Below are 13,560 nucleotides of genomic sequence, written 5' to 3'. Positions count from 1 at the left end.
TCTGTGTGAGCACTGAGGTGTAATGTGAGGGCATATGAAACAGCTGTGTCTTATCTGATGCGTCTATGCTTCTCTGTAAGACAACTACAGCTATAAGCCTCCCGGCATGACTGACTCAGACATGACTTAAGTGTGACTGTAACTGTGTACATACAGCATCTGTGGATGATCACAATTGTCTCTGCTCACTGTAAGTAGAAAGTAGCTGCTGAATATATAACCATCATATAGGTAGTCTCCTCAATCTCATCACATGATGATGCATCAAAGATATCTGCATATCGGATGCAAGTTGGGTGGGGTTTAGTGCATCAGGCTGGTTGAGGTTGTTGTCACTTATCACGCAAAAAAAAAAAACTGTAAATATGCTCTCATCAGACTGTATACACTTGCTGTATGACAGTATAGGAAACAATCTGGATAGGGCAGTGGATGTTTGAAAGTGCCATTTGAACACAGCTGATGGTGTGTTAGTGTGTGACACCATGCAGATTACCACCTGTTTAGTTAAGTCCTTTCAACGATTGCTCACCACTTTTTGATTGTCGCTTCTATTTGATTCTTATCTCTATGTGAATATATGTTGCCTTTTTTTTCATTGTTTAAAATGTGTGAATTAATTGTTTGCCTTGATTTTATGTTTATGCAAAACAGCTTTCCTCAAACTGCCTCAAATTTCCTCAAATTGCACCCTGAGGGAATAGAATAAGTTGTGAAACCACACATTTAAGGGGGTGGGGGATGTATTTGCAACACGCAAAAGTTTTGAACTCACCGATGTCCTTGGGAAAATTATTGTTGCTCATTGTTGCTCTCTTTCAGACAAAACATGTTCAAAAGATATCTTCATATTTTGAGGAAAACCTAAAATGAACGAAGAATTCACTTGCGGCTTTGCACCATTGGCATGTAGCTGGTTAGCTGGAGGGCTAGTGGTTGTTGGTCACAGAGACATCAAGCATTGCGAGTTAACGGAGTTCTTCTAATCAATACATTTTACAACAAATCCATGTTAAGATACAGTAACTTGTGGTTCAAAAAGGCAGTAAAAGTTGGGATCATTTAAATACTCAGAAATCATTTCACTTCTGCACGCTGCCCACACATGTATTCTTCTTCTAGTCTCTTTGCGGAGATGGTGGAGCAAAGAGTCAGTTAATTTTTCCGTGGATGGAGAGTTGCTCGACACTGTTTAAGAGCTACTTTTGTATTTCTCTCTTCATTTTGTATTTGTCACTTTATGTGTGCACAGAGGGAACTTGACACTGTGATTGATACTATGGCCTCTTGTTTTTTCAGAAGGAATCATAATTTCCCATGCTGCATCCTGGCTGCCTAACTTTTGAGCAGAGGCGTTACTGTATATGCCCAAGGAGCATCATTGTTGGACATGCACTGGTGTGGTTAACATGATGACTGTGCTGGCCAGGCAAGACACGACCAGACAAGACAAGATACGACCAGACGAGATTAGATCATAGGAAATCGGATTAGGTGAGATGAGATACGAGAAGATAAGCATCCAGAATATGACGGGCAGTAGAAAAACATAAACATAAAACACAGAGCCTGTGACAGGAATTTGGGCACATCGCTTCCTAACCATTATAACTCTACATTTACCTTTATCATCTGTGGTTTGACTGACAGGTTGCGTTTAGGGGGGTGACAGGACCAGCAGTCAGCACAACGTATGGGGGAACACACATGTACACAAGCAAACACCTACACACAGATGTATGGCATATAGCCGTCTCCTTAGGTTAGCAGAAGACCACAGTAATCATATTTGCCAGATTCTTGGCAGTTTCAGCAAAAGCATTCAATCTGATAGCAGGGCCACACAGGTGTGTGTGTGTGTGTGTGTGTGTGTGTGTGTGTGTGTGTGTGTGTGTGTGTGTGTGTGTGTGTGTGTGTGTGCGTGTGTGTGTGTGTGTGTGTGTGTGAAGGAAGTGCAATAAATGCTAGCCACCAGGCAGCATGAAAGAGAACAACCGAGAGAGAGGGATGGAGACCATACCCTCCGAGAAAAAGAGTGAGTGAGACAGAAAGGGTGAGGGACATAGATTCAGAGCAAGTGAGAGAGACAGAGGGAGGGGAAAAGAGATAAAGTGAGAGGGGGAGAGAGACATGCGAGAAAATCAATGCTGTGTCCACCAGGGACAGAATGTCATGAAGGTTTTTTCACTCTGTGGCATAATGGAGGGTTGGAGCCTTTTACTGCAGGAGTCACCTTGTCTAATGGAGGGAGGTATTGAGGGATGGAGGGATATAGGGGAGATGGTGAGAAAGGAAGAAGAGGAAAATAGTGAGGAAAGAGTGGGAGAGAGAATATGGAGGGAGGGATCTACTTGGAGCGAGCTGGGAATGGAGGGATGATGGAAAAGTAAGGAGGAATGGATGGAGAGAAGAAGGGAAAGACAGAAAGATTGAAGAAAAGAGAGAAGGAAATTGAAATACAGGCAAAACACAAAGAGGCAGAAAAGACAAACTATTTAAAGACCATGATGGGATAAGGGAAACAGGCGAAAGAATAATGGTATGTTGGGAGAGAATATATGGAATGGATGATGAAGATGTGATGACAGATGAAGGAAAAGAGCAGGAAGCGATGGAGGACATAAAAAAGAGGAAAAGGAAAGTGATGCAATTTGAGGAGGAAGGAGGATGTGGAGGGAAGATGAGGGGAATAGGGAAGAGGAGAAGGAGGATGTGGAGATGCGTTAAAATGTCAAAAGAGGAGGAGGAAGAAAAGAATGGTCCTCACGCCCGGGTCACCTCTAAATTTGGCAGAAAAAAGTCAAATGATTTACTTTGTAGGTCGAAGCAGTTTAGTGACAAACATTTTAACAGGGGAAGAGACAATTTTACCATCAAATTTGAGTGACATGACTTTACAGCATTGTCAGAAAGTGGAGAGTCGTGTTAGAACAGAGCCTGGTGATAAAAGAGGTACAGCAAGTGCAGGGAGCGGAATATATCCAATGTGCACAGTCTGGAAACTCATTCACAGGAATGTCACCCATTGGAGCTGCTCAGTGGGACGACTGCAGGAGGCTGTGGTTGTACTGGGCAGCTCTCAGGTGTAAATGTGTGTTAATGTATGAATGTGACACAGGGTTGCTACCACGATAAAGAGCTACCCTGGATAAATACCGCTTAAATAGGTTAAATACACGCATGGTGCTGCAACATTGCTACACTAAGATGTGATTTGCTCTGCAGTTTTCTGGCAGCAAACTTCAAATAGTTGTGAAATACTTGAGTCTAAGGTCAAAGAGGTGAGGTGGTGAGCAGCGTTTAGTTTGGATTGCGTTTGACAGGAGGAGGGAGAGTGGATCAGACGATCAGAGGCCACAAAGGTTTGGAGCCTAGCCATGTGAGCTGACACTCGCTCTCAAACACAAGCACACACACACACACGCACACACACACACACACACACACACACACACACACACACACACACACACGGAGCTGTGCAGGGTACAGCGTACAGGCACTTTAAGGTCCATTTAACTTAAGAGTAATACTCTCCTGTGGACTTTGGCGGCCATATTGAACTTACATCACACTTGGGAGAGGAAACTAAGCAGAGGGGCTCATTTGGCTGTCGCCTAACTCTGAATTACTGATCTGTAGCGAGACGCATATTAATCAATTTACAGATTGCCAAATGAAAAAGTGCTAGAAACACATAGATCTTGACAATTCAAGGACACATTAATTCACATTTAAAGGTGACTATACGGATGTACTGGAAATACATTTTAGTGAATATTGTAATAATCTCTGCCGGGAGATTGTGTATTTGGTCGTCTGCATGAGTGTGCATCTCTGTGTCTGTCTGCGGCTAATCTTGAATACTCACACACATTCTCAAGAATCTCTGATGGTCGCAGTGATTCACACTTTTTGAAAACATATTTTATTGACTGTTTCATACCATCATTGATTGCTGACAGCAAATGACAAACAGAGCACGTCTTCTCGTGTCTGTATTGGAAATAGGCTAGTTAGCGGTCCTCCAGTTTGTTTTGGGTGTGGCTGACAAAGCTAGCAGCTAACAGGGCTAATACAGCTTAAAGAGCTAAGAGCAAACAAAACGAAACACACAACCGGACAGTTTTCTGTTTAGAGTAAGCGCTAAAAAGCCAACGTGAGACAGAGCTGCACAGAGCTGATGCAGACGGCTGCATAGATTAAAATGAGAGTGAATATGTTGCGTGTGTTCATGCAAGTGAAAAACGTGGCAGTTTAGACAGGGCTTGATTGTGGTCTGTGTTCATTCAATCAAACATTATAAAAGTGGACGCTGCAAACACGCTGGCGATCTGCATCATTCTGTGTGCTCTTTTCCAGTTGTCTCGGAGATTGCTTGCTAAACTTAGCTTAGCAGTGGGTTTTTTTCTGATGGGATGAAATGTTGTCAGTGCCAACCCAAATCTGGGCCCATTTCTCTGTTGGTAATAAATCTATCTGAAGTAATTACCTTTGTGATGATAAAACACTAATTTGATGTACACAGGGTTGGATGCCAATTAGCGGTACTTATCAGCTTTACAAAGCCAGATAGAATTGATGTGGTTAATTAAAATATCTCACCACAAGGGTCATTTAGCAGCTGCTCTCTTCATCATATCACATGACCATCAGCAGATGGAGTTTGCCCAGTTGTGAGGGAACTACAGCTGATTTTACCGCAACTTCTGTTTTGTAGCTGTTCAGGGGCTTTCATGCATATTTCATGATCTTCATTGGCATAAATGAATGAAATAAATGATGATTCATTTTCACCCAGCACTAGTCCAGGGCATAAATATGACAAATGCAGTTGGCATGCAATCAATTATGACCCAGCTTTGCATCAGCGATTGCGATGATGTATTTATATTTTGTGAGCCTTTTTATCTTATTCTATTTTCCCACGGTACATGCGGTTTTCCCACACATGGCACATGTTAAAATTACTATAATTTGTTCACATTGCAATGGAATCACTACAAAGACAATCTGTATGGAGATCTCAGTCATCTCTTACTTTCTATCTCATTTAGCCAAAGCATATTGTTTATTTGTTTGTTTTCTGTCAGTCAACAGCTCTAGTAGGGAAATAAGACTTGTGCCACATCGTGAAGGATGGGCTATTATCTTTTTGCATCTTGTAGTTATTATGCTCTGCTCTGTCATGCCAGTCATGACTGATACAAGACAACAGCAACTTTTAATTTACACAGCAAAGATTTGTTGAGCAAATCTGTGTGTTTTTTCAGCATCATCCAGTTTTATCGCCCCATAGAGTTCTATCCTATTCTATTCTATCTCACCCTATATCGAACTCTCTCACGTTGAGGACATTGTTTACCCCCAAGAGTCTGTCTAGTAGTTTCCTATGCAGCATCAGGCCAGATTGATCAGCCATTATTGATGAGAAGCATTGATCTGGCCGCGTATTGATCACACTATTGGTGATTAGGACGTCATGAATAAATGACAGAGGGGGTATTGAGCGCTTGACATAAGGACAAAAACTCTCCGGACAGGAAGAGAGAGAGGTGAGGGAGACGAGAAGAAATGAGAAAACGTGGAAGATGGGTGGAGGTGGAAAAGGGAGGCAGACTGACACATGTCATGAAAAGCAGAAAGTTAAAAGGAGAGTCAGAAGGTGCAGAGAAGATGGAAATAACAGATACCTCATGTGAAACTAATCTAAACCAAATTTGTGATTCAGAAATAAAATTTGTCAAGGAATAGCAATGATTTCTGTCAGGGCTCTCTGATGAAATCTAAAATATGCATGATATACACATTCCCCTCCTTACAGAGCTTCAATGTTGGAAAAGTAATCTTACTCCACAGTGTCTGACAGTATAACACGTACCTACAGTAGCCTTTATGTGATGTTTGCACTGAAACTATTTAAACCACAGACTGAATGGAAAGATTCCTGGGCATCATATTCTACACATTTCCTTTCAAATTCAGCCCGCCATTTTTGGTATGTCTGAAAACGGTGGGATATCTACACAGAGTCAAAATAAAGCTACCGGATGAGTTTGTGCTAACTGAGCCACCAGCTGAGATTTACGATAAATTGCAGCAGCATTTGGGATCTACGTTTTGGGATCTAAAAAAGATAGGGATCAATATCACAGAGAAGAGAAACGAAAAGATAAAGGGGCAAGAAAGTAGAAAAGTAAGGGAAGGAAGTGATTGTGCTTACAGGTTCTTGACATTTGTGATTCCTCTGAAAGCTTTCCTGGGAACCGCCTGAATCTGGTTCTCGCTGAGGTCTCTGGAGAGAGAGAGAGAGAGAGAGAGAGAGAGAGACAGAAGACATTAGTTGAGGTATTTCGATAACTCAAAGATATATGGAGTCAAATGATAAACAAAACCACAAACATTTGATCTACACCACAGGTACACACACAAACACACACACACACACACACACACACACACACACACACACACACACACGCACACACAATTACACTACAAAGGCACAGGAGGAGGAAGAGAAGGAGAGAAAGTGAGAAAGAGGATGATCTATGACATTTATGATCAGTGGAACAATTTGGTCCAAAGAGCTTCAAAGACAAAAGAAACTATGAGAAATACTGCTGGCACGAGTCCATCTACTGCCTTGAAAGTGTGTGTGCATATGCGAGTGTGTGTGTGGGGTGTGGGTGTCTGATTAATGGAGAGGCAGTGGCGGGGAGAGAACGAGGAAAGAGGAGGTGAGAATCAGAATAAAAGACCAGTGTGTGTGTGTGTGTGTGTGTGTGTGTGTGTGTGTATATATATATATATATATATATATATATATATATATATATATATATATATATATATATATATATATATATATATATATATATATATATATATACACACACATAAACTGTATATACACACATACTCCTCTCTCCCTCTTTTTCCTCCTTCTCTTTAAACACATGGCAGCACATACAATAGCTCTGCTAACTCTGTTTCTTTCCCCCTTTTTTTTTTCCCCACCGTAATGAATACCGATATGAGCCAAATGATTTCTGACATGACACAACAGCCTGCCTTTAACTCTGTTAGTGTTGTTTGTCAGGGAGAAGGCCTGGCAGGCAAACCACGTTCAGAAAACACAATGTAATTAGAGAGGTATGAAATATCAGACAAGCTAATCACACTCTACTCCTGCCAGTCAGGCCTGATTTCAAAACACACACATCCTCAACGCACATGTGCTCACGAAGCCAATCAGCGGCAGCACATAAACACATGACCATGCATGTTGGACAGTCAACACACACTCACACACACACACACACACACACACACTCACTCGGATAATCACAACTGACCACAGACTTTTCCGTTTGACCTTGACGCACGTGCACATATGCTCACACACATATGCACAAACACACACACGCACGCGCACAGTGTGGGAATCAACCAACCTCGCTGTGGAGAAAGGTAATTATGTACTAACCATATTCATAACATTTTCCAGTCACGCAGTTATGAAACAAAGCCTCTTATTGGTCCCACACACACACACACACGGATTACCTTGGAATAAACATATTCACACATACATACATAAACCCTCATACGCACACTGTATGCTTATGCCACCTAATTTACAGTCACGTACACAGGAGGAAAATTGGTTGTGTGTTATTCCACAGCCAATCAACTTTTATTAGGGCCGTGAATGTTAATTGCCGAGCCGTGCTCGGAAAACAGAAAACTAATTTCCTCAAACTAACAAGGTTTCATCGTTTTGGACCCCTTTCAGCTCTGTGTTTTCTTGCTCATTGCTTTTGTTTGACAAGAGATGAGCGGTCCCCGTTTGCTTTTTTTCCCCTCCCCGGGCCTTGATGGGAGAAGTATGCGCCTGGCATGGTATACTCTCCAGGAAAAGAAATATGTGCTTTTTTTGTGCAATTTTGCTCAGCGATTGCGGTAACGAATGAGCACAAAAAAGGCAAACGTTTGACAGACATGAATGGTGTTATGATATTTTAATGTGCAGCACAGCCGGAAAATATTCCTTGTGTTTACACTTTTTTTTTGTTTTGAAGGCTTTGACACTTTTTGGGTCGGGATGGGATTTTTTTCTTTTCTTTCTTTCTTGCCCGTCTTTGTTGCTCCCACGATGACGTTGACAGCAAATGGGAAACAGATAAAAAAGCAGAGATGTTATCACTCTTGCACTCCTTTTATTCTCCATTAACTATATATTCTCTCCCACTACCTAACTATCTAACTATAACCATACATCTATCTTTCTGTCTCTCTATCATTTGCATTTCTTATAGCGCCCTGCCCTCTGTGGACTGCTGACAATCAGAGTGGAGAAAGCCTGAGAAGGAGAACAAGATAAAGAAAAAAACATTAAAAAGTCATATTTCAGAGGAGTTGCATGGCTAATAAATCTTTTATTGTTTTGTTTACCCACGATGATATTTATTTGTTATTGTCTCTAACAGAAGGAAAGCCATCCAAGTCAAATAAAAGCCATTATGAGGCTGTGTGTGTCTCTGTCTGCCTTTATGACTCCAGCTGAGTGACTGACACCAGCTCTGGGAGTCCACCGTTTAGGCCGCCGTAATAAAACTCATATGTCACAAGGTTTGAATTGAGTTTTCTTCATACGAGTGGTTACTGGTTGTCCATTTGTGCAACTGGCTTTAGGGTTATGGAAATGCGTTGGGTGACATATTGGGAGGTGTAAACAGCAGATGGACACCATTTTATTGGACACTAGAAAAAGCACACACACATTTGATTTGAGTGAGTATGCAAGGTGCAGACGTAACGTTCCTAGTTGTGTTACAGCTGGCGTCCTCTCATCTCTCTGTGAGTCATACCTGCTGACCTTTAAGTAGAGCAAAGACGATCACCAGCAGGAGATTGGCCTGTGGTCCTTGAAAAGGACACTCGCTGATAGACTAACTACACAAACCTACACACACACACAGATACACACACGGCTCATTTGGATAGCTGGATGGTTTGTACACCAATCTACTCCCACGTTTCAATTATTGGATTTAGCTTTTTTGGTCCTCCTCTATTGCCACAGCATTTGAGGGAGCGGGCAATTAATCTCTTAAAAATTCTATTAAAGAGACGGATGGCTGTTTGAATTATACATCAGTTCTATTAGGATGACAAAATATGTAAGTTATAGTGATACCGATTATGAAAACAACTGCATATCTTGTGAGGAATCAGAGGATCTCGTACTGGATGGAGACAAACAACGCAAAAGTTCACAAAAGTTCAACTAAGCTAAGTTTAGTATTTGTGGGCACAGGATGAAAATAAAGAAGAATAGGAACAACAAAACAGCAGCAGATGAAGAAAACGTAGTCTTCCATTACGCGCTCCTTGTTTACCATGGCTTCTCTGAGTACTGTATAATTGATTGAATTTTGACCAAATGTCTTCCAGACCTTCCCCTTTCACCACACGGACCCCCCACCCTCGGTTACGTTTCCCCAGCCAAGGCCTCTCCTCTCTGGGCACGATGACTCTCTACGGCCCCTAGAAGTCTGGAGGGATTGAGGATGACAGCAGGATCCTCTACGGGTTGGGGGGGTGACGGTGGTGGTCGAGTTGTGTGTGTGCGTGTGCGTGTGCGTGTGTGTGTGTGTGTGTGTGTGTGTTTGAGTGTGCTCCCGGCGATCACCTCCTCCATATTAAGTTCCATTATTCATGGGAGGAGAATAATAACACTCGCCAGGTCACCCTTTGCCACTTCGGATATTACAGTTAACCCTTTAACATAACACACACACACACACACACACACACACACACACACACACACACGCACACGCACACAATGCTGAACTGAACAGTGTCTCTTCAGATACTGGTGTTTTATTTTCACACACAGTATGAATAAATAAAAACATAAAAAGTGTACCCACGTACGCCTCAGAAACTGTGCACACACATCCATTTTTTTTCTCTCTTTTTCAATCATACACACTGAATAAATGGACTTTTCTCCCAGGCGATCTCACCCTACACGTTTTGTGTGTAAAAGTAGACACCAGATATTAGTCGGATCCGCCCGCAGGTTTGTCTGCATATGAGCCAGGGCCACTCTGAAGCATTAACCTTCGAACGGGGGGGACTGGAAACAGGCCAGTTTATTTTTCATATGCCTCTGTGTCAGATGGCATCACAGGAGGTCTCAGTCACACAGAGATGACAAGGAGGACGGCAAAGGTGCGTATCCCTATGTCAGGTAAATTTGTGAGTCTCTGCGTGACAGAAACAGCAGGCATGGGAGAGCGAAGGGGCGGCAATGCATGCATCTTTGTGTGTGTCTTTTATTAAAAGAAGAGGGACATGTAGTGGAAGAAAGAAAGAGAGATGACCCTTGGCAGGGCTCCAGGAGAGATGAAAAGAGAGAGAGGAGCGGAGAGGAGCAGGAGGTAAATTGAGGGAGAGGAAGAAAAGGGATGGAGAAGGTAGACAGAGACGGTTTCTTTTTTGAAACCTGAGACCTTCAATGGATTCAAGCCTCTCACTTCTCTTTTCCTTGTCTCTCTTCTATTTCTTCTTCTCTCACTTTCTTATTCCACCCTTCCCACTATCTCTCTCTCTCTCTCTCTCTCTCTCTCTCTCTCTCTCTCTCTCTCTCTCTGTCCATCTATTTTTCTCTCCCTTGGGGGCTGTAACTGCATTTAATATTGTTCCATAAAGAGAGTAATAAATATCGACTGCTGGCTAGCTCATATTCCCTTGTTTTTTAAGGCACTCTACTGTAGGGTACGACCAAAGTCATGCAGCAGATATTACAGTGCAGCGTAAGTCTGCACTGTAATAGTAATTTAAATATCCTCTGGTATCTGTAACCTTTGGAATGATTAAAGTGTCCTGTATATCCTTGCACCAAGTACTGCCTTTAAGTCATAATACATATACATGGAGAGATAGCAGATTGTTTTCATTTATGTATTCTTGTTGCTGAAAAAGCAGAATAATTTCGTAACTTTTATTCATGTTACGATATTAAATGGTGAAAACTGCTATTAAAACTTTCCCCTCAGCTTTTGTCACATTGCATGAATAAAACAAAAAAGTAACACTCAATTGATACATGGAAGGATTATTAGTATTAACCGCACAGTGCTCAGTGAGGATATATATATATATTACAGCAAAGCGGGACATCTGCTGTTGCAATGGAAATAACTCAAATTAAGGCTTTGTATACTCTTAATATTATTTTGTCTGACTTTTTTTCTAACCTTCATTTATCCTGGGAAAACATATTGACTATAAATGCAGCCTCTTGGCAACGCCACAGACATACAGCTCCATACATCCAGAACTGGAACCTTCGCATTACAACCACAGTCTTGGCTGCAGAGTTACTTTACTTGAGTGATTCTCACTTGTGCCAACAAACTGGGGGGGAATATAATATCCAACATGCTGGCAGTGCATTGCAGACAGTAGGACTGCAGTGTGGGCCGGACCTTTTAGATATTTTAAAGTTTTACAGCTTAAAGTTATTCCTCAATGCCAATTTATTTTTATTGATTTGGGCTCAAAACTTGCAAATCTCCATGGACTCCAGTGCATTCTATTTTAAGATTTTGTTTGCCTTTTAGTTCTTATTTTTGAATCTTCTCCTTGAACATGATTGTCTTGAGCACGTGTTTCTTCCAAACTGCACGTGTTCTCTGAAAGCTCGCTCTTAAGATAACCGAATACATTTCTTTCTTTTTTTCTGGAAAATGTTGCTGCAAAAAGTACTTCCAATCAGACACACAGTGCCTTCAAGTTTGTCCTCTACATCCTGGAGAACGAATGTAATGGAGGTCACACTGAATGGTCTTCCGTCCACATTTCTCCCCCTTTTTTGCCTTTCTCTCTCCAGTCTTTGTAATTCTTCATCAGTCTTTTGACTCGGTGCCCTTGCTTCGTCTTGTAACCCCCGCCTCATCCATCCTCCTCTCCTATTCATCCCCCCGCTCCACTCCCTGTGATTTAATTAAGTGGGCGCTTTATGAATAAAAATATTGCCCCCCTCTATTGATCATGGTGGACGGGAGGATGACAGCTCGAGCTGGCTGGGACGGAACGGGACAGGACAGCCACTCTCCTAACTCACTCCATTACACTGATCCAACTAAGTGTGTGGGTGTGTGTGTGTGTGTGTGTGCGTGTGGAGTTTGATCAGTGTGTGTGCGTGGACAGGTGTGTGCAAACGAGTGACATTGTGTAAGATTGAGCGTGGGCGTGTGTGTGTGTGTTACGTATGTGTGTCCGTGTGCATGTTTGTGTGTGTTTGCGAGTGAAACAGCCATCAGGGAGCAGTAGCTTCTAAATCAAACTAAGCGTCCTCAAAAGCTCCCATGGGCCTTTGCAAATCCTTCGTTAGAGACGCACGCCCACACACACCTGCGTAGACACACACACACACACACATACACAGTCACACATTCCTCAAACGCCTCCTTTGATACACACACTGCATCAGCATTATAAATGGACATTGTCTGCACTTTTCGTTTCTCTCCCTCTCTTCCTCCCTCCCTCCCCCTGCTCTTCCCCCTCCTCTACCCATCGCTCTCCGTGAGGCTGTAAGTATCTATTATGTTTTGTCGATACTGTAATTAAATTGGACAGCTTAATGCAATTCTCTGTGATCCATAGGCCTTTATGGATATAAAAGCTTTTCTGGCCCCACGCCCGAAAGACGTCCAACAAATTTAGATGAGTTACTATTGGGGGAAAAAAAAAATTGCTGGAGAGGTTAAGGCAGCGGAGCACACACATGGTCATTTGTAATTGGCTAATTCACTTTAATGTCCCCGACGCCATTTTGTTTAAATATATTTTCTTATTTAAATTGTCATCCGAGGGACTAAGCAATATTACTACTCTGCCTATCTTTCCTCTTTTTTTCTTGTTAGTCCTTCCTTTTCTTCTAGTGCTTTAGCTAAGCGATATTGCAGGCTCTTAGGACATTTATAGAGCTAATAAAACTTCAGCAGCAAAGGATCAAGAGACGGCATTAGAATGGACGCAGGGAGCAGAGATAGATGGAGGGAGGAGAGGGTGGATTAACAGGGAGGCGAGAAATGATAGAAGCGTACTCTGCTCTGATAGATGGAGGGACAGATCGATTGGAGACGGATCAAAGATATTTCTTTGTCTCTCTATTGGAACAGATTCTCATGTGTACATCTAAGAGAGAGGACACTGCCAAGCTGTTATGTTCATGCAGCAATCTTGATCAAACCACAACTGATCCAAATTAATTCAAGTCCTATAAAACTATACTGTGAGCGCACTTTGGCGCCGATCAGATCGAGAGCATTTTAGCAGCCCGGGCGGCATTTTGTAATTGTTTTCACTGAGAATGAAGCGCTCTGCACGCTGTCCAGGCATTGCTGAGCGCTTTGCGTCTTTTTCCCCCTCCGCTTTATGTGAAAAAGTCAAGTCAGAGCGGAAAAGAACCCGACGTCAAATGTGTTTTTCCTCATTGTGGTGACTTCTGTTGGACACCCGTCGCTATATGACTTT

General features: G+C 42.3%; 1 protein-coding gene across 1 annotated transcript in view; it reads right to left on the bottom strand.

Annotated features, from left to right (window-relative positions):
• Positions 1-13,560, bottom strand: part of slit3 (slit homolog 3) — a gene marked incomplete at both ends in the record, with an annotated part of 226,119 nt that overhangs the window by 96,294 nt on the left and 116,265 nt on the right. The window contains one exon of the mRNA XM_079228276.1: positions 6,224-6,295. Within this exon, the coding sequence (XP_079084402.1) occupies positions 6,224-6,295 (72 nt within the window). The remainder of the gene's footprint in view (positions 1-6,223; positions 6,296-13,560) is intronic.

The sequence above is a fragment of the Taurulus bubalis genome, assembly GCF_910589615.1.
Source record: "Taurulus bubalis genome assembly, chromosome: 13".
Classification (NCBI taxonomy): domain Eukaryota; kingdom Metazoa; phylum Chordata; class Actinopteri; order Perciformes; family Cottidae; genus Taurulus; species Taurulus bubalis.
This window is presented reverse-complemented; position numbering and strand designations above follow the sequence as displayed.